This window comes from Anarhichas minor, unplaced genomic scaffold, assembly GCF_050575085.1.
Source record: "Anarhichas minor isolate MPS153535 unplaced genomic scaffold, ASM5057508v1 ptg000014l, whole genome shotgun sequence".
Classification (NCBI taxonomy): Eukaryota; Metazoa; Chordata; class Actinopteri; order Perciformes; family Anarhichadidae; genus Anarhichas; species Anarhichas minor.
Genome location: NW_027466460.1, coordinates 14,890,082 through 14,915,231, shown reverse-complemented (window position 1 = coordinate 14,915,231; position 25,150 = coordinate 14,890,082). Strand labels below are relative to the sequence as shown.

The 25,150-nt window shown below is 42.3% G+C and overlaps 2 protein-coding genes across 2 annotated transcripts in view; both read left to right on the top strand.

The window, feature by feature from the left end:
• Positions 1-9,496: 9,496 nt before the first annotated feature.
• LOC142949878 (malate dehydrogenase, cytoplasmic-like) lies at positions 9,497-15,188 on the top strand. Its single transcript, XM_076091736.1, has 9 exons — positions 9,497-9,648; positions 10,658-10,756; positions 11,295-11,391; positions 12,340-12,515; positions 13,053-13,175; positions 13,674-13,850; positions 13,946-14,059; positions 14,330-14,419; positions 14,771-15,188. The coding sequence occupies exons 1-9, from the start codon at positions 9,646-9,648 to the stop codon at positions 14,891-14,893; spliced, it is 1,002 nt and encodes a 333-aa protein (XP_075947851.1). The 5' UTR covers positions 9,497-9,645; the 3' UTR covers positions 14,894-15,188.
• Positions 15,189-15,999: 811 nt separating this feature from the next.
• LOC142949876 (UTP--glucose-1-phosphate uridylyltransferase-like) overlaps positions 16,000-25,150 on the top strand; it is an 11,487-nt gene continuing 2,336 nt past the window's right edge. Inside the window, exons 1-7 of the mRNA XM_076091735.1 lie at positions 16,000-16,181; positions 20,394-20,509; positions 21,709-21,816; positions 23,709-23,894; positions 23,981-24,114; positions 24,380-24,677; positions 24,784-24,981. Coding sequence (XP_075947850.1) covers positions 20,411-20,509; positions 21,709-21,816; positions 23,709-23,894; positions 23,981-24,114; positions 24,380-24,677; positions 24,784-24,981 — 1,023 coding nt within the window. The 5' untranslated portion in view covers positions 16,000-16,181; positions 20,394-20,410. The remainder of the gene's footprint in view (positions 16,182-20,393; positions 20,510-21,708; positions 21,817-23,708; positions 23,895-23,980; positions 24,115-24,379; positions 24,678-24,783; positions 24,982-25,150) is intronic.

Below are 25,150 nucleotides of genomic sequence, written 5' to 3'. Positions count from 1 at the left end.
ATGGGGGGGGGGGCATGCACATGTTGTGCCCACATTGTTCAGACTACTTTGAAATCTTCACTATGTCGTAATAATGTGGGGGCGGGGTCAACATTACAGCAACAGAGAAGTATAAAGGAGCATAAAATGGAAAAGTACCTCAAAATTTTACGCAAGTACCGCACTTGAGTAGAGTACATAATTAAATTCCATCAATGCTCAAGAAAAGAAAGAGTAAATTAGAGTCTCTTTCCAAGAACAACATCCTGCTTATTCTGTCATAACTGCCTGTGAGCGGAGCGGATCTATGTCCTCGTGGTTCTACGTTCCACCAGCTCAATTATGACTCTTTGAGGAGACCTTTCCAAAGACAACTGACATGAATACACACAAACACACTTTTTACCGACCAACACGATTTGTGGTGGTTGTTTCGATACAGATGAGATGTATATTTCAGGGGGAGAATCACTTTAACAACAACAAACAACATGACAACGTGGATTCTGTGAGAAGATCTCTGCCTCCAGCAGCTACAATCTGCAAAATTGTGTTTGATTTTCACGGTGCAGGATGCGTGTTCTAATTGACCGACTGACTGACTGACTGGTTGTTATTTGGCGGGTTAGGACCTGCTGTGCAAATCACTCAAGGCTGCTTAATCATGCATTGTCTGTGCCAGTGATGGCTGCGTGAAGGAATGCCAAACTTCACCTCGCGGTCAGAGGAGGCACCGCCGGGCCTCGTGGATTCAGGCAGGGACAGGCCCCCCCTCGTTCCCGGGTCAGGGTCAGGACTACGTGAGCCGCACTTCCCCTGAACCTCGTCTCTGTCATCACGGCCATTGTTTTCTTGTTGTGTTTTTTTTTGTACTCACAATTCTGTTTACAAGATGCTTGACGAGGTCATCAACGTGCTGAGGGGTTAAAGTGGTGGAGCCAGGCGCCCGTCACATGGCAGGGTTACGGGTTCGATTCCCGCTGAGACCACCCATGTTGGAGAAAACGGAATCCAGAAGGATCCATCTAAGCATGACGTGCTGCGTTTTCTATTCCAGCCCACAAACTTTGTCACAGTTGTTCCTGCATCGCTCTACTAAAATGTCTAAAAAGCAACATTTTAGTGGTTAATATTACGCCCAGAATAATTATGTATATAATTACATGAGTTTGCGTTATGGAGCGCTGCAGGAGTGAGTCATAAAGTCAGCATTTTTGCACTTCTGGTTCCCTCGTCTCGAAGTCAATAGGTTTTATAAATAAGGTCTGTGGTTAACACAAGCGGAAGAGATTTTAACGTTGGTTCTACAACATAAAAATACGTCAGCAAATACCCCTTTCGTGAATTTTTACGCTTTTATTAACAAGCATATTTTCTGCGATAATCCAAAATCCCATTTGCTTTTCTATCAGGCTGCCATTGTTGTTGTATAATATATATATTATAAGTCCTTTGTGTCACTTTTGGACAACAATAGAAAAATCATGGAAGCTGTATTTGCAGGTGAGAAGGTGTGTGTTTGTTAATTTACAAGGTTATTTAAATCAGGAAATAAGGCAGCTAACTAATGCTAGCTTCCATGGCTAATGTGGGCGCTAGCTGTTTGCTTTGTGGTGATCTGACCGGAAAGCAAGACGTTCTAAAGATAAATATTATATACTGTGAAGACATCATGACTGGTGAACAATGTGCAGTTCTGTACACCTGGCACCTGAGTGGAAGTTGTCCTTTTTTTTGTTTTTTGCTGATCCGTTTGTCCACCTCTACATCCCCTTCTCTGGTTTTTATTACATTAGCTGTACTAATATTCATGCTCACCAGAGGATGAATCCTATAGTTTTCTATAGACTTTCTGATTTCTCCTCAGACACCACCATCTGCTTTTTTCGTGTCCCAAAGAAAAATCATAATCTAATGTGAGAAATTACCATGAAATCTGTCATTCCTGCTCCCTGGAGGATGAACTGTTTTCATTTTAGTGACCTTTTCTATTCTCACAATTTAGACTCCACTACTGGTGTGATTGTAAGAATAGCTAAATCATCAGAATATAGTTTGTAAAAAATACCACCTCGTGTTTGGTGTTTGGTTTACACAGCAACTCTGAAACTGTTGTTACAAGGTTTTTGAATTGTGTAGTTTTTTGTGCTTACTGTCAAATATTCATAACAGATAAATAAATTGTATTTATGAATGTTTTGTTAAACAATTTTCACAACAGCCAGTGTGCAGCACACACATTTACCAAAAAGTAGATGCATGTGGAAAATGTAGACTTGGGTTGTAAACTCTGGTTTTCTTGTTGAGATTGAAGAGTTTCACCAGCTTCTGTGTATCATAACAAGTCACATATCATTCATGAGGTCTGTATGTTCAGCTGTGATAGAGGTCTGAAGGTTTTCCTCAAGTGCAGTCTGTCTTATTATCAGGTTGTCTTCCACTTGTGACCCTGGAGCATTTTGAGTTGTGCTAACCTGAAACTGGCAGCAGCTGGTCGTTTTCTGGAGGTTTTAGTTTTTAGTTTAAAAGTGATGATAAACTTATTTTACTTGCAGTGAATTTATACGGAAAACTAGAAATGTTTTGGGCCAAAAGCTGCTCGAAATTGGTAATAAAAAAAAAATGTAAAAGGGAAAAAACAAGATGGCAATGTTAATCAATGAAACAGAAAAACCAGGTCAAGTCTCAAAAATCATGAGGAAGATCTTAACAACATTAACTGAAAGACACTTATTTGAGATATTTCAATAAAAGTTAACCACCTTTCTATCTGACAAAAGTTGAAACTCCTCCCAGAAAACATCATATGCCCAATCTGCACATAGTACATGGTGCTACAATGACCATTAAAAAAAGATCACTAATTGATTATTTTTCACGACACATAGTTCTCTCATCAGACATGGACTTACAATACAGCACATACAGAAAACAGAAAATAAACCAATTAAACAGATGTGCAACAGATGTACAGATGGAAGAAATGACACAGCTCTCACCTGATCAGATGAGCATATAAGAGTCTAAGAAAATGACAACAAATAATAGTCTAAATAATCTAAGTTCACCATTAACCTGTTTATTTTTATGATCCTTTCCATGAAGTCTTTACTTTCTAACTTGTGTATATTTAGAATTTGCACCCGTTATCCTGTTTATATTTATCACACTTACCCTGTATACATGTCTGACATTGTGTGCACTTAGTTTTATTTGCACTCTTTCTTCTATGTTCTGCCACTGCTGCACAACAATTTCCCTCAGGGTTAATAAAGTAAATAAAATGCTGCCAGTCCTTCCTGTTGTTATTTACAGGTGTGTGTGTGTGTGTGTGTGTGTGTGTGTGTGTGTTTGTTTCTGAAGCTCAAACTAGTTCTACATCAGGAAGAATGCCATCAAGCTGAAGGGAATTAACATGAGAACTGACTACATTGCCCTTTTGTAAACATCTGGCCGACACAAACCCTCAAACATCCAGAGAGCCGCCTCGTTTCTACAATCAATTCTTCATGCATGCAGCGCCCTCTGCTGGCAGCCGGCAGGAGGGACACGTCCAGATGTGTCAGCAGTCATAGACAACCAAAGTGGTTTAGAGAAGTATACAGTGGTGGAATATAAGTACATTTACTCAGATACTGGAGTACATTTTTGAGGTATTAGGAACTTATAGTTACTAAAGTTAAATGCTGCTTTAACAGTGAAGCATCAATATTAACATCAGTCACGGGACAGTTTTCTGCAAAACGAGTGTTTTTATTTTTAATACATTTAGCTGATAATACTTATGTATGTTTACATATTTAGGGCTTTAAATGCAGGATTTTTACTTGTAATTGATTATTTTTACTTTGCAGTATTCAGCTTTTACTTGAGCAGAGCAGCTGAGTAGCATAAGGTCGTACATATTTCTTCGGCTTTATTTTAGTGCAGAAATAATCGTCTTTACAAATCAACTGGTCAAATGCACACATGCATATCCTACGACTTTATTTCCTTGTTCCTCTTTTATTTATTCAGGCTATAAGGTTTATCTATCTTACTTTTATGTTTGAGAAAATGTTAAAGATGTTCAGTAACTCGTAAAATAAACACTTTTTTGTTCCTTCACCTCCTTCATAGACATTGTACCGGTAGTACCAGTCATCTTTGTACTGGACTGACCCTGACGCCCACATGGACCAGTAACCTCAGGCCGTATCAGACATGTGGCGCCGTGACTCGTTCATCCATGTAGATTTCACAGAATGGTCCTGATAGCAGCAGGTCCACCTCATACGGCTTCCTGCCTGTATTTTCATGTCCTCGGTTCCATGGACTCGGTTCATTATTCTGCTGGCCGGTAATGACAAAATAAACACACCACCATGGATCAGTCCACAACGTAAACACAGCTAATATGCACAGCTACTGCTGACGTGAGCACATCTAAATGATATGAACTTGCATTAGTGTCAGTGTAAAGGTACTTACAGGTGACCTGGTACTGTTCATTTATCTGGTACTTTGACCAAGTTTCTAGGTGTTTTGTTTATGTGTAATATTTAAAAGAAATATATAAGATATCATAGTTTATGTCACTGAACTGACAGAGCGACTTGTTTTATTTGCAGCTACTTTAATAATGTTACATTGTAAAACCTTCAGTGACTTGTATTTGACTTTGGTGACTTGTATTTGATCTCAGTGACTTGTATTTGATCTCAGTGACTTGTGTTTGACCTCAGTGACTTGTGTTTGACCTCAGTGACTTGTGTTTGACCTCAGTGACTTGTACATTAACTCGACATAACCTCATTCAATCATATTTCTTCTCAGGGACTTGGACAATGCCGCCTTAACTTGTATTTGATCTTGATGACTTGGACGTATCCCCAGTGGCTACATGACCTCTGTGACTTGGAAATTGTCTGTGACTTGCGTTTGACCTCACTGGTTTCGACATTTCTTCATTGGCTTGTATTTCAACCTTAGAGACTTTGACATTAACTCGAGATGATGTCAACATATCATATCAACATATAAAGGAAGTTGAAGTTCAACACGAGCATTAAAAATCAACACATCTGGAGATACATGGTTTTCACTGAACATGTGCAAAATAATTAAGGTTGACAGACAAATGTTATGTTTGTGGAGTAAGAAGGACATTTGCCTTTGAGATGGAGTAAAGTTAAAGTATTAACTTACATAAAATCGAAATACTCAATAAAGTACCTCAAATTTGACATTACTTGAGTAAATGTTACCACTGCTCTTATGTTATAGTTAACAGAATATTTTGAGGTTTCAGGCTGTTTGCCAGACAAAACAACCTATTTGAGTACATAAGATTATATGTAGCTTCAATGAGGATTAGCTATGTTTATCAGATTAATGGATAATAAAAGTAATCATTAGAAGTGGTTGCATTCCCCTGACGCTCCAGTAGTTCTGTGCTCCGACTGAGCTAAATAAATATAAATATATTAAAGAGGAATCTGAGCTTTTGATCTGTGACGCTGTCCCATCTCAGCACCAGCCAGCCCAGTGAGGCTCCTCCTCCTCACCGGGCTTCTCATAACCCAGTTACCACAGTCCTCAGCTGTCCTAATGTCACCCTGAATCATGCATGTTTGGAGTTGGAGCAGCCATAACATCCCGCCCCCCTGCAGTGACGTCACTGACTCCTACATTCCAAAAACCCATGCTTTTTTTTTTTTTTTTTTTTTTGCAGTATTATAGCCTCCATCAGTACTATTAATTTACACCATGTGATCACACATGCAAAGCTTTAGCAGTCCGGTCAGCGGCTATTTACGTCCTCAAAATCGTATTAAGGGACTAGACTGACAGCAGCAGTGTGTGTGTGTGCGTGTGTGTGTGTGTGTGCGTGTGTGTGTATAGGTAGAGGGTGGTGGTGTGAGTGAGTCCCGAGGCAACCGAGGCACAAGGAGCCGTAAAAGTTAAACTGCAGCGGGGTTTAGTGTCGCCTCTGGTGCCGTTGCCAGTCGCACCTGCCTGCCTGTCTGCCTGCCTGTCTGTCTATCTCCGCGGGTGTCTACCTGTCTCTCCCCCATCTCTCTCTCTCTCTCTCCCCCATCTCTCTCTCTCTCTCCCTCTCTATCTGTCTTTCTCTCGGTACCGAGCCGGGTCGAGCCGCCATTTCTTCTTCAGAGGACAGTCAGTTGTCAGTGAACGACGACAAAACACACCGGCGAGAACCATGTTGACTCTGCTGACTTCCATGTATCTGATGGTGCAGGCGGTGTCCTCGCAGGTGAGTTTTAAAAGCAGCCGTTTGACAGTCGGGCCGCTGCGGGGACGGAGCTGACTGTGCGTCCCTGAACGCACCATTAAAGACACATTCTGGAGCTAAACCTGACCGTTACAAACCGGTCAGTTAAAACACGTCTGCGTTAGTTATAACGTTAAGCGTATTACATCATCGTTTATTTGAACAGATGGGGGGACTTAACGAGGAGACACACGCGGTGTTTCTGTACTGTCCGTTTGGACGTCAGGTGTGGCAATGGCCGCCGGAAACTCAACACCTTTCGTGAAGGTGAAGGAACCCGGTAGGTTGCGTCGTCATTAATCCAGAGTGAGTCGTCTTCACTTGGCAGCGTTGGCAAAGTGAAGTGAAGTGAAGCGCGTCAGAGTAAATAACGGGACATCCGGCCATGGCCTTCAAAATAAAAGTCCAATTTCTTCACAGTGAATTTATAAATACGGCAGCATGAATGAAACAAGTGACGAAACTGAGAACTTGAAATGCAAAATACCTGCAATTAAGTAATAAAGAAATACTGGTCCATTAATCCCATGAAAAGGAAATATTCTTAAAATGTTAGGAGTGATACAAGTACTCATGGTAAGTAAAATAATAACTTTTATAGTCAAAATTATGAGAAATAAAATAGCTAACTTACTGCAGCAAGTCCGAAACACTACAAAAAACAATGCAATATCTATAACTTTTTTTATAAATATAGATGAAGGATAAAAGTGTACTGGGGTTATTTCATTCACAGTAAGGAAATCAACTCTGCTTAACCCGTTTGTAATGTAAGTGTAGGATTGTGTATGAAATTAAAATGTTATTCTCTGGTTTGTCCAGAAAACAACACAATGATACCCAGAATAGTTGGTTGGATCAATGTCCTGTTCACTCCCTGATCAGATTCATGATAAACATGAGAAAGCAGCCATTTTATTCAGCAGACGTGGAGTTCCCTGTCTTGTGCAGTTTCACTCTATTAAAATTAGGAAAAGATGCCTTTAGGATAACAAGCACAGAAAACAGTGATTAAAACCATACGAAACAAACCAATATGAATGAGTTGTTTCTCCAAGTTCCTATAAACATCTTAAGCAACAGTGTTTTTGCACTTTTTATTTTGAAGGAGTAGTGACCGGGGGATCCGGTTGTGCTCCCTGTTTTGCTGCCGCCTTGATGCAGCAGTCCCCGCTGCAGATTATCAGCACCTCGGTCAGTTCCTGCCGCAGAACCGCAGCCTGTTTTAACTTCAGGACGCTTTACGGAAACTGAACAAACTGCAGCGCAGATCCAACATGGCTGCCGGTGTCCTTGAAGGATGGAGAGAACTCTGATTGTAGTTTCAAACCTCACCTCGCTGAAACGTATACGCCATCTCTCTGAAAGAGAGTCTGGTTGTATAGAAGTCTATGAGAGAATGACTCTACTTCTCTCTTGATTTATTCCCTCAGTAAACATTGTAAACATGAGTTTATGGTCTCAATCTCTAGTTTCAAGTCTTCTTCAATACAGCATGATGTTCATTTAGTACATTATGGTCCATTTAGAGTCAAACAGACCATAAAGCATAATTCAAAAATGTTTTTCAATGAAAAGGTACTTGAACTTTACTTGAGTATTTCTACTTTCTGCAACTTTATACTTCTACTTCAGTACATTTCAGAGACAAATATTGTGCTTTTCACTACACTATATGACAGCTTTAGTCAGTGTTCAGATGTGATTAGCTTGTAAATACAACATATTGATACAAATTAAACCAGTGGTCTGTGGAGAGGTAAAAATTATATCATGTATTTTCACAATAAAACGGTAAGAAGGTAGCTAATTGTATATAAATCAGTTAAAACTAGCTCCACCTCCAACAGCCACAACAGTAATATGCTGCTTACACATTAACAATCTAATAATGTCAGATATTTATGTCCCTACAAGTTTTCACTACAACCTTCGCTCGTAGGGGAGTATTTTTATTTTGTTGTACTTGTACTTTTACCTAAGGATCCCATCTGAGTACTTCTTCCACCACTGGTGACGCTGTCTGCTCTATAAATGTCAGCAGATCAGACACCTTGTGTAATTCAAATGGACTCTTATTCTGATGTATACATTGATCAAGTACAAGTACGACATATTTGTACTTCAGTACGTTACTTGAGTAAATGCACTTCCATCACTGTTGAGGTCCATCAGGTTCCAGGAGCTCTTGATAGGGATCTAGAAGTTCTTGATGGGTCTCAACGGCTCCTTGAGATTCTTCTGGGTGTCAGTATATTGCTGGTCCTTTAAGTCCAAGAGTTTTCCAGGAGGTTCTGATGGTCGCTGACGGTTCCAGTTGAATTTTTAGGGTCCCATAGGGTTCTTGAGGGATTTTCAGGAATCTTAAAATGGGTTCATTGGATTTGTAATGAGCATCCTTGAAGCTCATAGTCCTCATAGCCCTTCATGTTCTTCAAAAGTTTTTTGTTGGGGTTCCAACTGCCTTTGAGGGGTTTCCAGTAGAGATGAACCGATACTGATGTCGGTCGGATACTGAATAAGGAGTCCAGGGATACGAGAGGTGCTCCAGTGTTTCCAGAATCAAAGGGTCCTTGAGAAGTTTTGGTTTTTGAGGATGTTCCTGTGTTTGTGTTTGTGTTTGTGTGGCCTTAAGTGGGTTCCATGAGTCCTTAAGCGGTCTCTCAAGGCTTTCCAGGGTCCTTATGTGACTACTAGTGGTTCTTCAGGTTGATCCAGGGGTACCTGAGGGGCCCCCGGTTCTTGAAGGGGTTCAAAAGATGAAAGGAATCCTGGGGTTGATAACAGGCACTGTTAGAGAACTAAAAGTTGAGAGGGTTATATTTTATTTTATTTATTTTATTTATTTTATTTATTTTATTTATTTTATTTATTTTATTTATTTTATTTATTTTATTTATTTTATTTATTTTATTTATTTTATTTATTTTATTTATTTTATTTATTTTATTTATTTATTTTATTTATTTTATTTATTTTATTTATTTTATTTATTTTATTTATTTGATACCAAACATCAACAGACGAGTCACTAGATCACAGTCTCGAAGCGGTGTCTGTGATTCTGCAGTTCCTCTACCGGCCACGAGGTGTCGCCAAAGCGCAGCCTCCTGAGTCTCAGTTCAGAAAAGGAGCCTTTTCAGGAAATCCTCTGCCGTACATAGAGTGGATGGGCGCGGCGCGACCAGCGCGGTGCATCGTGGGAGAATGTGTTCCTTTTTGTCGACTCAGCCAGCTCGTAAAGCCTGTTTGGTATCATAAAAATGACTACAAGTCCCGTCGTACGTGTGGACCGAGCCGTTTAACCGCCTGACTTTACAATACACGGGTAGAGGTGACCCTTCTAGTCCGACTCCACCGCAGACCTAAAGCATCTCCTCCAGTCAGCTGAAATGGTAAGTCAATATGTTAATACTACACCTCTATCAAAGCATTGAATAACGTTGAATAACAGGTGTGGTTAATGATGCAATTAATGGCTGTCATTGAGGAGAGTTGCGGAAGCGTCAAAATGTAATAATCTCACATGATGCTATAACGTTATTTACTCGTTTTAATGGAGGATTTGAATTCATTCATAAACACCCAAGGACACACTTGTGTCACGCGCAGGTTGTTGCGCAACTTGCGTCGCGCAGATCGGAGATGTTTGAATTAAAACAACAAAAATCGAAGATTTTTAACGTTAGCGTTTGCAGTCAAGCGTGCACGTTTAGTTCCCGCTGTTTTTAATACTTACTAGTCTGCTTTATATTCGTGCATCTGCCTCCATTTTTAATAAGCAGGCTGTAGCGTGGCGTCAAGTTACATCACCGGCCTGTTCCTTTATTCAGTCCGGGGAACCGATCATCACCGATCTCCTTTCACAAATCTCACATTTTAAAGATTCCTCGCTTGTTGTATAACTTGCGGCCTGTTAGAATATGACGCAGAGAGATTTATGACGGCACTGGAGACAATCCTTCATTTCGGCTTGCAAAATAAAACCACTGCATCATTTATAGTACTTTAAATCGTACTGCTTTGCTCTACTTCATTCATTATTTCGCACAGTGAAGAGCGTGAGAAAGTTCATAAAACCTGATTAAAGCTGCAGTTTGAGTCGTGCCGAATTAAAGAGTGACATAAACTGCTACAGATGAAGGCTAAATTTAGACTGAATGTGGAACCTGTTCTTGCCAGCGCACAGGCCGTTGTTTATATAAGTGGAGTTTGGTTCTGAGTCCTCATTCAGAGGGTTCCACAGGAGGAGGAGGAGCCACCGATGGAGGCCTCACTGAGGATCCATCCTTTGAATATAGATGTCAGACCCACAATGCATGTTGCTGCCTCGTTTCCTCCCTCTGTTGTTTATTTAGGTCAATGACAGTATGAACCAAACCCGTTTGTTCCCCCCCCCCACAGGCCAAACCAATCCGTGTTGTGGTGACCGGCGCTGCTGGTCAGATTGCCTACTCCCTGCTGTACAGCATCGCCAAGGGAGATGTGTTCGGGAAGGACCAGGTGAGCCTGATTACGTAACCCCCCCCCCCCCCCTGCACAGACATCTGGGCGATGCAGCATGTGGGGCTCTTACATAATGCTCTCATCATGAATAACGCATGTTTTAATGATGTGCCATCAGCCTATTGGAGCCCTTATCAGTCTGATAACCTCAAAAGCACGTTGGCTGTGTTGTTCTTCTGCTTCTCTGAAGCCCAATAAGCCGACTGGCCCGTAGGAGGCACCGCGACGAGGATCGGACTCGGCTGTGAAACTTTGTACCAGTATTTTATCAGCAGCTACCGAGAATTAGTTTTTAGTCTCTCGGAGCGTTTGCACCGTCCTTGGGAATCCTGAGATGTTCTTTTTACGTTTCTCACGACATCAGAAGAGCTGTTGAATGATGCTGCATGTTGTTTGTAAATGAGGTTTGATGATAAATGCTCGTATCTTTAACGTCTATGAACATTCTGTAAGTGTTGAATGTGCTCCTAACGAGACGTGGGCACAAATCTGCTTGGATCTGATTTCCGGCTAAAACCTTTTTGTTGTCTTTCAGCCAATCATCTTGGTCCTGCTGGACATCCCCCCCATGCTGCCCGTGCTGGACGGAGTCGTCATGGAGCTGCAGGACTGCGCCCTCCCGCTGCTGATGGGTGAGCCAACCGTGTGTGTTTGCACCACAACACCAGCCGTGCATTTTAAAGATAAAGTAACGTGCACGAAGTTTCTGCAACGCTGGTTCCCTCCACAAAGAGCCAATGGGAAGTCTTCCTTTTGGGATTTATGATTATTGCAGAAAATAAATTCTGTTGCAAACAAAACATTTATGACACATTTAGTTCAGTAAGATAATCCTCAAATGCAATCACTTTTATGATTTTTGAAGCGTGGATTCAATCACCAAAGTAAAAAGCTAACAAGGCTTTAAATGAACTAAGTCACGTCACATGAGAGCGAGTTTAAACACAACGAGGCTGCAACGGAGGACCAGTGTTCTAGTGGTGACGTTTAGTCATCTCATTTAGCCACTTGTTAGCAAAGCTAGGAGGAGGAGTGTCTGAAATGAGGCCTCTGGTTGGCTGGTTGTTGAGGCACCACAGTAGCCAATCAGATGAGTGGAGGAGAAGTGACCCCTGACTGAAGTCCAGTCTGATAGCAGCAGGTTATAACAAACAGACACAGAAAGCGTCTTATCGTCGGGATCAGACGAGGCGGCAGAAGTTTATCTGAGAGGAATGAGCCGAGGTTGTGATCCGTGAACACATGAAGGGAAGTTGTGCAATGAGAAAATCAGAGAGTCGGAGTGAGAAGATGGGATGCAGGTCGGAAGCGTCGCAGTAAAACAAAACGTACAGAGAATAAATAAACTGAACAGATAAGATATCCTTCAGTTCAACAGGTTGTGTATGAATGTTAATAAATAGTAATTGTGAACAAGAAATAATCCTGAAATTCAACAAAAGCTATGACAAAAATAAATTCATAATTCTGCGTTGAAGTCGAGAATTATTGATGAACTTTATCAATAATCTGCTTCACGATGATGAAAGTTAGCTATTAATGAGCATAAAGAGATTTACATTTATACCCCCCCCACACAGAGGTGATCCCCACCGACAAGGTGGAGGTCGGCTTCAAAGACATCGACGCCGCCATCTTGGTGGGCTCCATGCCGAGGAAGGAGGGCATGGAGAGGAAGGACCTGCTGAAGGCCAACGTGGCCATCTTCAAGACTCAGGGAGCCGCCCTGGACAAGTTCGCCAAGAAGACCGTCAAGGTGACGTCCGAGTCCACCATTTTATTTCATGTCCTCTAATTATCATTGATGACTCATCGGTTGTCCTGGAGGGTTCTTTGTCTCGGGGCTTACTGGGATTTGTAGTTCAAACACGGGGACATTAAAGCGCTTACTCAGCGTTTCTTGTACCTTTTTTTTTATTTTCTTTTATTTTTTATTTTTTTGAACACATTCCTTTTAACAAAGCGAGCTGTTTCTCTGCGGCCGCTTTAACTCTTACAGCAGCTTTCTGTTTCCGGAGAAGAACAGCAGCCCGACAACGTGCCTCTGTGTGCTTTCAGTCATTTTTAGTTTAAGTGCGCAGAGAATGTTCAATATCACATTTAGATCAACTTGAGACGAAGGACGCATCAAAGGTTCACTCGCACTGTAGCTTCAGAGGCTTTGTGGAGATGATGTTTCTTCTTCTTTTATTTCAGCGTTACAGAATGTCTTGACTTCATACGTCACCTGGCTGCCGACCCGTGTGACCCCGTCAGTCTGACGGAGTGTTTTTTTCATTTCAATGTGTTTCAGGTTGTGGTGGTTGGAAACCCGGCGAACACCAACTGTCTGATCGCCTCCAAGTCTGCTCCGTCCATCCCCAAAGAGAACTTCTCCTGCCTGACCCGGCTGGACCACAACAGGGCCAGCTCCCAGGTACACACACACACACACACACACACACACACACACACACACACACACACACGCATGCACACAAACACACACACGCATAACATTTGTTTCCAGCGAGAGATATTAACGACTTTATTTAGTGACTTTGCTGTCGCTGCTCTAGAAACAATATTTAGTTATATTTAAATTATAAATCTAATCTTATTTTTTGTTTTTAAAATACAATGTATGTTTTCAGTCATAAAAACAGAGTACTGATAATAAATCCTGAAGATAACATCCCTACTAGTTCTCCGACACATTTGGAGGGACGGGTGAGCCGAGCGTCACGGTGTCTGCTACCTCACCACTAGACGTCACTAAATCGTACACACTGTTCCTTTAAATGTTTATTCCAATAATGATTGTTTTCCATTAATTATCACCAATAGGTCATATACTTGCATGACATCTCCTTTATTTCAAATGCATAGAATTACTGAGTGACGCTGCTGCTGTCTGTCTGTCGCTGTCCTGCAGGTGGCGATGCGTTGCGGCGTGTCCGCTGACAAAGTGAAGAACGTGATCATCTGGGGGAACCACTCCTCCACCCAGTACCCCGACGTCCACCACGCCAAGGTCAACGTGAACGGCGCCGAGAAGGCCGCGTACGACGCCGTGAAGGACGAAGCCTGGCTCAGAGGAGACTTCATCTCTGTGAGCGCTCGCTGTTAGAAACATGAAGAGCTACAATTCTTTTGGTAGTTTCTGTCTTCTTCTCAAACCGTCTCCTCTCCCTCTACGTCCTGCAGACGGTGCAGCTGCGCGGCGCAGCCGTCATCAAAGCCAGGAAGCTGTCCAGCGCCATGTCTGCCGCCAAGGCCATCTGCGACCACGTGAGGGACATCTGGTTCGGCACCAAGGAGGTCAGTGTGGACGAAGAGACGGCGAACATGATGGTTCAGTCTCACAGGGATGAGCGTTGTAGCGTTGTAGCACGTTTCTCCAGGCTTCTGGAAAGTTCTTAAAAAGTGTAACATGTAGCCAGAAGACACACCAAATCAGCTGTTAATAAACCATCTGACAGCTGCACAGTGTCTGATATGTATTGTTGCTGCAGGTTGTTGTTGTTGTTGTTGTTGTTGTTGTTGTTGATTCAGACTGACTGAAGTTGTTGTTGTGTTTCCTGTCGACAGGGTGAGTTCATCTCCATGGGCGTGTACGCTGCCGGAAACTCCTACGGCATCCCAGAGGACCTCATCTACTCCTTCCCCATCGAGATCAAGGTGGGTTCAACCAATCGGCTGCAGTCGTAGGCGCTGATGTCACAGCGTTCATCGTGTTTGGCAGCAGTGTGTGAGAATAACAGCTCACGGTGTGTGTGTGTGTGTGTGTGTGTGTGTGTGTGTGTGTGTGTGTGTGTGTGTGTGTGTGTGTGTGTGTGTGTGTGTGTGTGTGTGTGTGTGTGTGTGTGTGTGTGTGTGTGTGTGTGTGTGTGGAAGTAACAGATCCATGTCAAATCTAGTGTTCCCTGAAGGCACGGAGCTCTGATCAGATCAGCTCAAAAGAAAGAAGAGAGCAAGTCTAACTTTCAGAGATCCCTGATACCAATAGCCCTATGACCTTTCCCCTCACAGAACAAGACCTGGAAAATGGTCGACGGACTCTCCATCAACGACTTCTCCCGCGGCAAGATGGACGCCACAGCGGCCGAGCTGGTGGAGGAGCGAGACACCGCCCTGGACTTCCTGTCCCAGTGACGGTCACCTGCTGGCCAACAGCAGCACTTAGATCTCCCCAAAGCTCGCTGCTCGCGGCTCTGACCAGGAAGAAGCCGCCCTCCACTCTTATTAACCGTCCCAGTGTGTCACCTCTCTGTGTGTTTGTGTCTCTCGGCCACCTTATCAGAACACCTGTTTAACCACCACAACCTGGCCTCCTCCGTCTGCAAGACACCGAGAGAATGTCTCTGTCGGTAGATGATAACACACTCTAGCTGCCCAGAAACTGTAACGGAAACATGTTATCACCAATAAAACAACAAGGAAACTGAAAGACAGACGTCACGTTCTCGTCCATGCGTCTTTGATGTTCAGAAGTCTCATTATAGGAAACTTATCAGACGTTCTTGTATTGGACGTCACGATGAAAACCCCACAGAGGGGTCTACAACGAGTGTTCTGTCCTCAAATAGTGAAGCCCTACTGGCCCGACACCATCAGAGAAAGTTTGTTGCAGATATTTGGTACATATAAACTGGAGGCTCCTCTATGTTTTGTATGATCCGGGCTTCAGATCTCGTTTGGCATGGACCCTTGAAATGATTTCTATTACGTCCTCCAGTGTTAAGCAGTGGATCATTTTAACCACATGGGGGCAGCACTGAGCCAAACTGAACACAAGTTAAATCTCATATCAGAGTCCATGAGTGGGTTTGTTTGTGATCCTCAAGTCGGAACAATTTTAGCTTTTTATGGAGTAGAAGTGTTTAACTGCCCAAAAAGCTGCAGCTTTACCGTGTGTGTGTTTGTCATTTTAAGTTAAATTATAGTAATAAAATATCTAATAGAATACTATACTGTGGTAGACTAAGTAGCCTCATTTGAACAAACATGGATTGAGTCCAAATTCGATGCAATTGAAAAGAAAATGAATAAAATGGACATGAAACTAAATGAAACTGCCGTAAAATGTTACGAAATAGAGTAAAATGTATTAAAAACTAAAGAAAATAGACCATCCTGGGTGGGCGGGGCATGTTGTCTACTCTGATTGACGGGCGTCTTCCACCAATCACCGTTTTCGCGCACATTACGTCACTTGCGTTCCGTGACGTACTAGGCAGGCTGTCAGCTGTAGAGGCTCAACTGCAGCACGAGGAGGAAGAATAAGAAGAGGAAGCTGCAGCGGTTTTTAACGGTTTCGTTCGACTTTTTGTTTGTTACGAAGACTCCGGGTCTGACCTGTAGTGTGAAGGGTAGTCTGTCCCGGTCTGAGGTTGTCAGCCGTGTTTCTGAAGCTCTCCCGGTACTTGGACAGTGTGTTCAGGTGGGTAACTTAATAGCTTCGCGAGACAAACCTGCTCGTGCACGAAAAGTTTGTCCAAAAAACATGTGTTGTCTGCAGTTTTGGGGGGAAATTTAATGCACATTCAAAGCATTAAAACCCAAAACATGTCTGACCAGCTGGCATGAACCTGCTTCTGCACTGTGTGTGTGTGTGTGTGTGTGTGTGTGTGTGTGTGTGTGCGTGTCAGAGAGACACCAAGAAATTACCACACAGAAAAACAAGTTCTCACAAATACTCAAAAATATGCAAAGATACATGGTATCAAAATATCTAAATATAAGCACAAAGATTAGTATTCATATATAAAGTAGCATATATTGTAATGATACATGAATTAACTTTATATAATATTACTTTCAGTGGTGGAAGAAGTATTCTTCAACTTAAGTATTAAGTATTATTGGCAAAATGTACATAAAGTATGAAAAGAAAAAGTACTCACTATGGAAGTGAAATGTTGCATATATACTATGATATATGATGTTTCTGGATTAACACTACGGCTGCATTAATGTGTGTTAGATGTTTAAGTTTAACTAGGAGATGAACAACTGTACTCTGTAAAGAGACTAAAGCTGTCGGATACATTGAGTGGAATAATAATGACAGTATTTACCTCTGAGACAAAGCTGCATACAATGGAAATGAGTACAGCAAGTACCTTGAATCGTCAGTACTTGAGTAAATCTACTTAGTTACAATCCACCACAAATTACTTCCTTTCTAAACAATATTGCAAAGTGCTTTACAAGAAATCCACGGCGATACAAAACGACTTGAATGTAATTGAAGATATAATAAATATGTGAAATAAGTTAATAAATGGCAACAGAACTAAACAATGAAAAGGTAAGTCGTCCGAGGAACCGAGTCAGGAAGACATTAGTTACTTTAGAGTCATTTAATTTATTTGAATGATTTGAGAAGAAGTCGTTGGCAATGAAATCAGGCTCCTCAAACAAATATGTATATACAAAAAATGTAAAAATCTGGATCTAAGACATAAAATAGTACAGAAGTTAAATATATATATAAAGATATAATTACTATAAAATCAACTATATATATGTTTGGGCACATTAATTGCAAAGTGAATTAACTGTAATGTAAACAGGAATGTAGTGAACGTAAATGCGTCACGAGAGATGGATTAAAGTGGCGTCTTTGTGAATTTGAGAAGTAAACTTTATAACTTTATGATCCTTATATACAGTCTGCTGTATAACAGTTCAAATGGATTTAAATACTCAACTTGTGAACTTCCTAACTTTTCAGCTCACGCACCAACGGCCCATCGAGGTTTCCTTCACCGCTCTGTGATGACTGTAAATCTATTTCTAAAGACTCAGAATAAGTAATGAGTCACAGTGACACACTCTCTGAGGAGGTTATGTTGCATGTAAGCCACACGTGATAATAGAGAATACACTTTCAAGTACAATCAAGTCAATAAATGTACAACAAAACAAAGTTAAACTACTGTTATCTACATGAAAAATACCCTTTCTGAGTTGTTTCCAGAAACATCTTAAAGACTGTTCTGAGAGATGTCGGACAAGAAATAAACTCCCCCCCCACACACACACACACACACACACTATAAATACATTTACTGGATCAACACTCAAGGTTTCATATATTTATTTTCAAGTACAGTTGCAATTTTAGGGTCAAAACAAGTGCTTTTCATGGTACTGCTGTATGATGCAGCAACTTTCACTGATACTGGAACATTTGTTGCAAATAATTGTCCCGGTTTTACTAAACTAGAGCATCAAACATCTGTTTTATGTATATAATACTGATATATACGATATATGTCTGATTGTAGGGAAGCTTTTTTAAATGAGAGATCAAAGATATGAAGTTATTTGTAGTTGTTTTTATTGGTGAAATGCCTCTTCGTCCAGCGATGGTTTGCAGTTCGGCCAAGGCGTCGTCACTTTGATGCCTTTGTTTCAGAACTGACATTAAAACTATTACTTTTAATACTTTAGGAAATATAAACATAGTTTTTCTACAAAACTTTTCATTGAACAAAATAAGCCTAAACGTGTCGTGTATAGTACAGTTTAAATCGTCAACATTTTAATTTAAATCTTGAAGTTTAGTCCAACAACACTATGAACAACACGAGGCATCCGATGCCAGCTTTGACGGGTCTTGACAGTCACAGAATGTTCTCTGTTGCTACCGTTAAACATATTTGGGCTGTGATACCCAGCAAGAAATATTGTACCTTGTTTTTCTTCTTCTTACCACCTTGGAAACCGCTCAAAAATTCAACACTGTGTGAAAACTTTGATTGTCAACTCTCAAAAGCAGATGACAATTGGGCCAAATTTGCTTCAGAACTACACTAAATAAAACACACGTAGTGTTTTTAGGGCCGCTACTACACTTTATTCATTATCGATTTATCATTCAATTATATTATAATGACTTATTTAGTCAAAGAAATGTCAGAAGACAGTGAAAAATGGCCATCGCAAGTTCTCAGGACCCAAAATATTTAGCTTTGTCTGACGAACAGTTTAAGTTTACAACGTTACAAAATAGTGAAAAGCAGATCATCATCACCAGAGGTGAGAGAAGGAATTTTACCTCAAAGACACATAGTTTGAAATTCCGAGCATATCTCAGATTGAGGGATTGCCTCCACATGGCTCTCAACATGTCCGCGGTTGAGCTGGCGGCTTGCTGCTAACAGCGCTAACAGCGCTAACAACAGACACACAGAGCCACGGGTGAACCGGGGTCACATTCATCACATATGAAGCTGGTGTTTTAGAATACATTAAAGAAAATGTAATAAATTAAACTGTTATTAATTGATTGTCTGTCAACTAATTGATTAACCAACTTATTGTTTCAGCACTAATTGTTTTCTTAATTGTGTTTCAAACCCAAACTGGTGTGTGTGTGTGTGTGGCTGTGGGCAGAACAAACACACACACACACACACCCTGGCTTTGTGTGATTGGTGTGTGTGAGATTGGTGTGTGAGTGTGTGCGTGTGTGTGTGTGTGTGTGAGTGTGTGTGTGTGTGTGTGTGTGTGTGGCTGTGGGCAGGCCTTGTGTGGAGCTCAGGGTCGGAGCTGCAGGTCTGTGAGCTTCCTCTGAGCTGAGGATGAGGAGGACGTCCGTTGTTCTCTGACAGCTGTCTGTCGTTAGTGTTTTTATCTTTGGGACCATTTTCCAGGTTTTAAAAGCTGCTTCGTCTCCACAGATCGTATCATTACTGCCTCTTGTTTGTAAGCAGACGGGGGTAAAATGTCTCTTTTAACTGTAGCTGGTAAGTTTACGTCCACGTTGTTTAGCCGCGGTCTTAGGACGTTTTAGTGTGTGTGTGTGTGTGTGTGTGTGTGTGTGTGTGTGTGTGTGTGTGTGTGTGTGTGATTAGACTTTTGTCTTTTCCCAGATGTTACTGTCGGGTTTTCTGACTTGGTGTATTATGTAAACAATATTTAAGAGCTTAAAGTACAAAATGCTTTTGGTTGAAGAAAAGTTTCCTGTTAAATTTATCATAAAATATATGAAAACTATTTTATCCTCAAAATTCTGAGGAACGTTTACGTCGTTGAACTCCAGAAACGGAAACAAGGAGTTAAATTGCTCAGCAGTTGATTTCAGATAGCAGCTTTAATTGTTTAATAATTAGTTTAATATAACAATAATAGTAATAAAAGTATGTTAAATATTAAGTTGGACTAGTGTAGTTACTCTGTAAGAAGATGTTTGTTATTGAGTGAATTTGTTGCTGATGTGTTTACGTACAAACAAACAAATTTCAAATAATATAAAAACTTGAACGGTGGCCGTTAATTACAAAGATAATAATGTCAGCCTGTATATTGAGATGTTAACGATACAAAGATTTCACTTCATACATTTCGTACTAAAGTACAATTTCAGAACCTGAACCAGACCAGATTAGTTCAAGGTCAGTTCAGAAACATTTAGACTCAGCTGCACATATTTAACAGTTTGACCATTTTCATGTGAGAAAATGAAAAGTAATGTGTGTCACATATCATTCAAACCACAGAGACCTGACGCCCAGGTTATTTTATTTTCCATTGTGTGTGTTGATAGATGTTAAACTGCACGACACTGTTCTGTGCAAGTTGATTCTTCACTGTCAGTGTTTGGTCTCTAATGAAAACATAAATCAAACTGTGTGTCTTGCAGACCTGACCAGAGGAGTGATGACGGAGTTCCAGGAGAAGCTCCGTCAGCAGCACGAGGAGTTGATGCACCGCGAGCTGGAGGCGCTGCTCTCGACAGCCAACGAGGCCGAGGCCGAGGTGAGAAGAGCTCCATCTCCTCCCCAAAAATACAAGTTTATACCTGAAACCACACACAGCTGGAATGTTGTCAAAGTGTTTGGCAGACGAAGCTTGAGCTCCCAACATTCGACACGTTTCTGTATAATATCTCGACTTCATTGTAATACTGAGTTTCTGAGAAACGTCATCAGAATGTCACCGGGTGTGATAATCATACACTGAGTCATGGAGACGTCACCCGTTGGTTTGTGGACACTTTGAAGCCTCAAGTTTGGCATTTTGGCCGTCGCCATCTTGGCTTTTTGCAACCAGTGAGCAGAAGTGACGTAGAGACGCTGTATACGGCTCTGGTAACAACTTAAGTGGCATTAATTCTTATTCTTATTTTAAAGTCTTTTTTTAAAGTCTTAAATGTTGATTTGGGAACCACACATTGTGGTTTTTGGGTCACACGAGGTAACGAGGGTTATGGGCTAATTTATCTCTTACAAATATTTGTGAAGTGTTGCACACACAGAGTCCAGTCGGTCACCTTATCACACAGATAAAACAGACTCTGTTGAGAGAGGTGAACAACCCTGAGATCTCTCACACACACACACACACACACACACACACACACACACACACACACACACACACACACACACACACACACACACACACACACACACACACACACACACACACACACACACACACACACTCGTGTAATGCTGCAGTGAATGGGAATATATTGAAGACAAACTACAGATTTAAAATGCAGTCGAGCTGTTTACAGAATCGTCTTCATTGATAGTAGCAACCACAATACGAACTAAAATCTCTCAGAAAATCGGATTAAACTTCTCAGTTAAATCAAACTATTGTCTAAATCAGATCACTTAGTGTTTGTGTGCATGCATTTAAACACAGTCAGCAGGAATCTGGAAATATTCGTCCCTTTGTTCTCCATAATTTCACTTGGAACTGTTCCGTTCATTCTGCAGCAGTTGCACAAAGTTTTTGATTAAATGAGAAACTACTCCGTACTTTACCACGTGGTTATTTCATAGACTAGACTATTTATTTATTGAACTACCAGAATTGAGATATAAACCATTATTGAGATTTTACCTGCTTTTTAACAACACAACAAAAATATTGACTCGATTTTTGTTCTCGCTGTCACTTCAGTTTGGTTTAGTTCTTCTGACGTTTGGTTTGTTCTCTTTCAGATCTCCAGAAAAAATTTGGATGGCTTCAAGAAGCTGTTCCACAGATTCCTGCAGGTCAAAGGTCCTTCAGTCGACTGGGCCAAGATCAACCGGCCGCCGGACGACTCGGTAAGCACCAGATACCACGAGTCACACTGTTGGCCAGAGGCCGGGGTCTCATGTTTCAATCCTCTGTGCTGTGATCCAAGGTCAGTGTTCATACTGCTGAGGCTCAGGTCAGAGCATCAGGCTGCATTGTCATAGAAACACCAGAACATGCCGCTGCATAATCTACGGTCCTGTAAGTCCTGTGCTTACAGTGGCTGTGTCCTAACTCTAGTCTCAACTTAACCCTGCTGAGGGGAGTTCGTTCCACACAGTCGAGACTTGGTAGAGCAGTGACCGGCAGCAGCAGAGCGTAGTGGATGTAATGCGCTTTAATTACATTCCCCACGGTAACAGTTAGTTATACGGAGCAGTGATGGGCTACACACACACACACACACACACACACACACTCATAGAACAGGAGTAGTGGAGCAGAAGTATAAAGTAGCACATAATGGAAATGATCAAGTGAAGTACAAGTACCTCAAAATTGTACTTGAGTAAATGTACTTCCACCACTGGACAAGAGTGAGCCTTCACGCAGCCTGTGTATTGATGTATTGATTTTTAAATTACAGGAGATTTGTTTCCACCATCGCTCGTGAAACAAAGGGAAAGAAAGAAAGAACACAGTTATTGTGAATTTAATCAAAGCAGTTGGCCTGGAGTCGAGGCGATGCCGTCAATGAGTGAAATGTACACCAAAGAGATCCAGACGCTCATCAACTCTCTGCATCACGTACAAATCCAACTGTAGAGATAAAATAGACTCGACGTGTCCTGATGTAACTCTGTCCTGGAAGCACAGAGATGAAAACGATCCGTCTGATCATCTGACCAGCTAAAATAATGTGGCACTGTTCCAGAAACCAGATCTGAGGACAGAGGACACTCGGGCTAAAGCCAGCTATTTGTCATCATGGGGACATTTCACACACACACACACACACTCACTCACTCTGTCCACCCCTCAGTGTTCCCAAAATACCCGAGCCCAGTGAAGGTTAGGACTAAGAATAGTCTTGACTGCCTCAGCATCGAAAGTCTAGTTTTAGGGCGGCGAGGTCAGAGAGACGGTGACATTTGTCTCCTGTGGGACTCTGGACACTCACTTGTCTTCATGTCCACCCCTCACCCCCTTATTCCCTCACCCCTCCACTGTTACCTAACTGCTGTTAATAATGACCAGATCTCACAAGACATCGTTATCGTCATGAAGGCTAATCACAGGACATGAAACACTATATCCTGAGTGCACTTATGCAACACACACACACACACACACACACACACACACACACACACACACACACACACACACACACACACACACACACACACACACACACACACACACACACAGTGTCCATAAATGCTCGTGTCCTTTCTGTGTGCCAGGCGGCTGTCATGTGACTCTGGTGAGCTTTTAAAGGTCAGAACTGCAGCTCTGGACGGGAATAAGTCAAACTTTGTTTCCTGCTTTATTTGTTTTATTTCCTCCTCCGTCATCAGAGCTGGTTTCTGAAGCATGAAGCTCGTCCTGTAGCGGTTGAATCATTTAAACAGTAACAGTCCCACATTGAAGGAGAGTCACTGGCATCTCTGTGCACCCAGTGAAGAGATCCAGGGCCTGTTTAGCCTAGCGTAGCATTTGAGGGTCATCAGCTTTTTGTCAACACATTTAAATGTTCTGAGGTTTTTGTTAAAGCCTCTCTGACTTTTCTAGTGTTTTAGTCTGTAAATTAATTTTCCCATGCGTGTCATTTGATGTGTATCACGATATCAATATGATATATAAATAAAGAAGTATAATAAAGATATAAATTGCCCGGCCCTAACAGCGTCACATTGAGTCTTTAAGGCCCAGGTTTATGCCGTGTTGTCCCTTTAAACGTGTCCGTGTCTCTGCTCAGATCCGTCCCTACGAGAAGATCAAGACGGAGGGTCTTCCCGACAACATCACCGCCAGCCTCAACAAGCTCGCTGTGGTCAAACTGAACGGCGGTCTGGGAACCAGTATGGGCTGCAAGGGCCCCAAGAGTCTGATCAGCGTCCGCAACGAGAACACCTTCCTGGACCTGACCGTCCAGCAGATCGAGGTAGAGTCGCACAACAAGCCCGTCTTCAATCTTCAGACCAACACGGAACTGAACTCTCGTTTTCTCTCTGTCGTCGTCGTTTCCAGCATCTGAACAAAACGTTTAACGCCGACGTGCCGCTCGTTCTCATGAACTCCTTCAACACTGACGAGGACACAAAGAAGATCCTGCAGAAATACAAACACCACCGCGTCAACATCCACACCTTCAACCAGAGCAGGTGCAGCGCGCACACACACACACACACACACACACACACACACACACGGGGAAAGCACTTGTGCCAAAGCTTGAAAGTGCTACATAAAGCCAATTATCATTATTATTAGTTTAATGTTATTATTGTTGGCTATCTCTAGTTTCTTATGTTCAACATTTCCTTTGCAAACCGACCAATGTACATTTCTGTTTTGTCCAGTTTAGTTGCAGCATAAAACAAACTGTCCCTGAAGTGCGACACCAGCGATCACATGTTCTCCTCGCAGGTATCCGAGGATCAGCAAGGAGTCGCTGCTGCCGATCGCCAAACACATGGGGATGAACGGTGAGAACGGGGAGGCCTGGTACCCGCCGGGTCACGGAGACATCTACGCCAGCTTCTCCAACTGCGGGCTGCTCGACAAACTCCTCGCCGAGGGGAAGGAGTACATCTTCGTGTCCAACATCGACAACCTGGGCGCCACCGTCGACCTCTTCATCCTCCACCACTTGATGAGCCAGCCGGCCGACCGGCGCTGCGAGTTCATCATGGAGGTCACCGACAAGACCAGGGCGGACGTTAAGGTCAGCGCGGGGGTTTTATTCGTGCGGTGATCTCGGGCGAGGCGTGGCTCTGCTCTGCTCTGCTCCGCTCCGCCTCTCAGCGCTTCCTGTTTCCTCCCCTCTGCAGGGCGGTACGCTGATCCAGTACGAGGATCGCCTGAGGCTGCTGGAGATCGCGCAGGTGCCGAAGGCCCACGTCGACGAGTTCAAGTCCGTCACCAAGTTCAAGATCTTCAACACCAACAACCTGTGGATCTCTCTGCCCGCCATCAAGAGGCTGCAGGAGAAGAACGCCATGGACCTGGAGATCATCGTCAACCCCAAGGTGACGCACACTCGTGAAAGAGCAACGCCTGTGTTCTGAGCGGTAAAACATCTAAATATAGAGCAGACTTAAACTGATGTTTATTGTTTAGGGGGACCGCCATCTACTGTAACTACTACACTGAATATGTATAAGTACCTCATACAAGCCAACTGTCTCTGTGCTAACA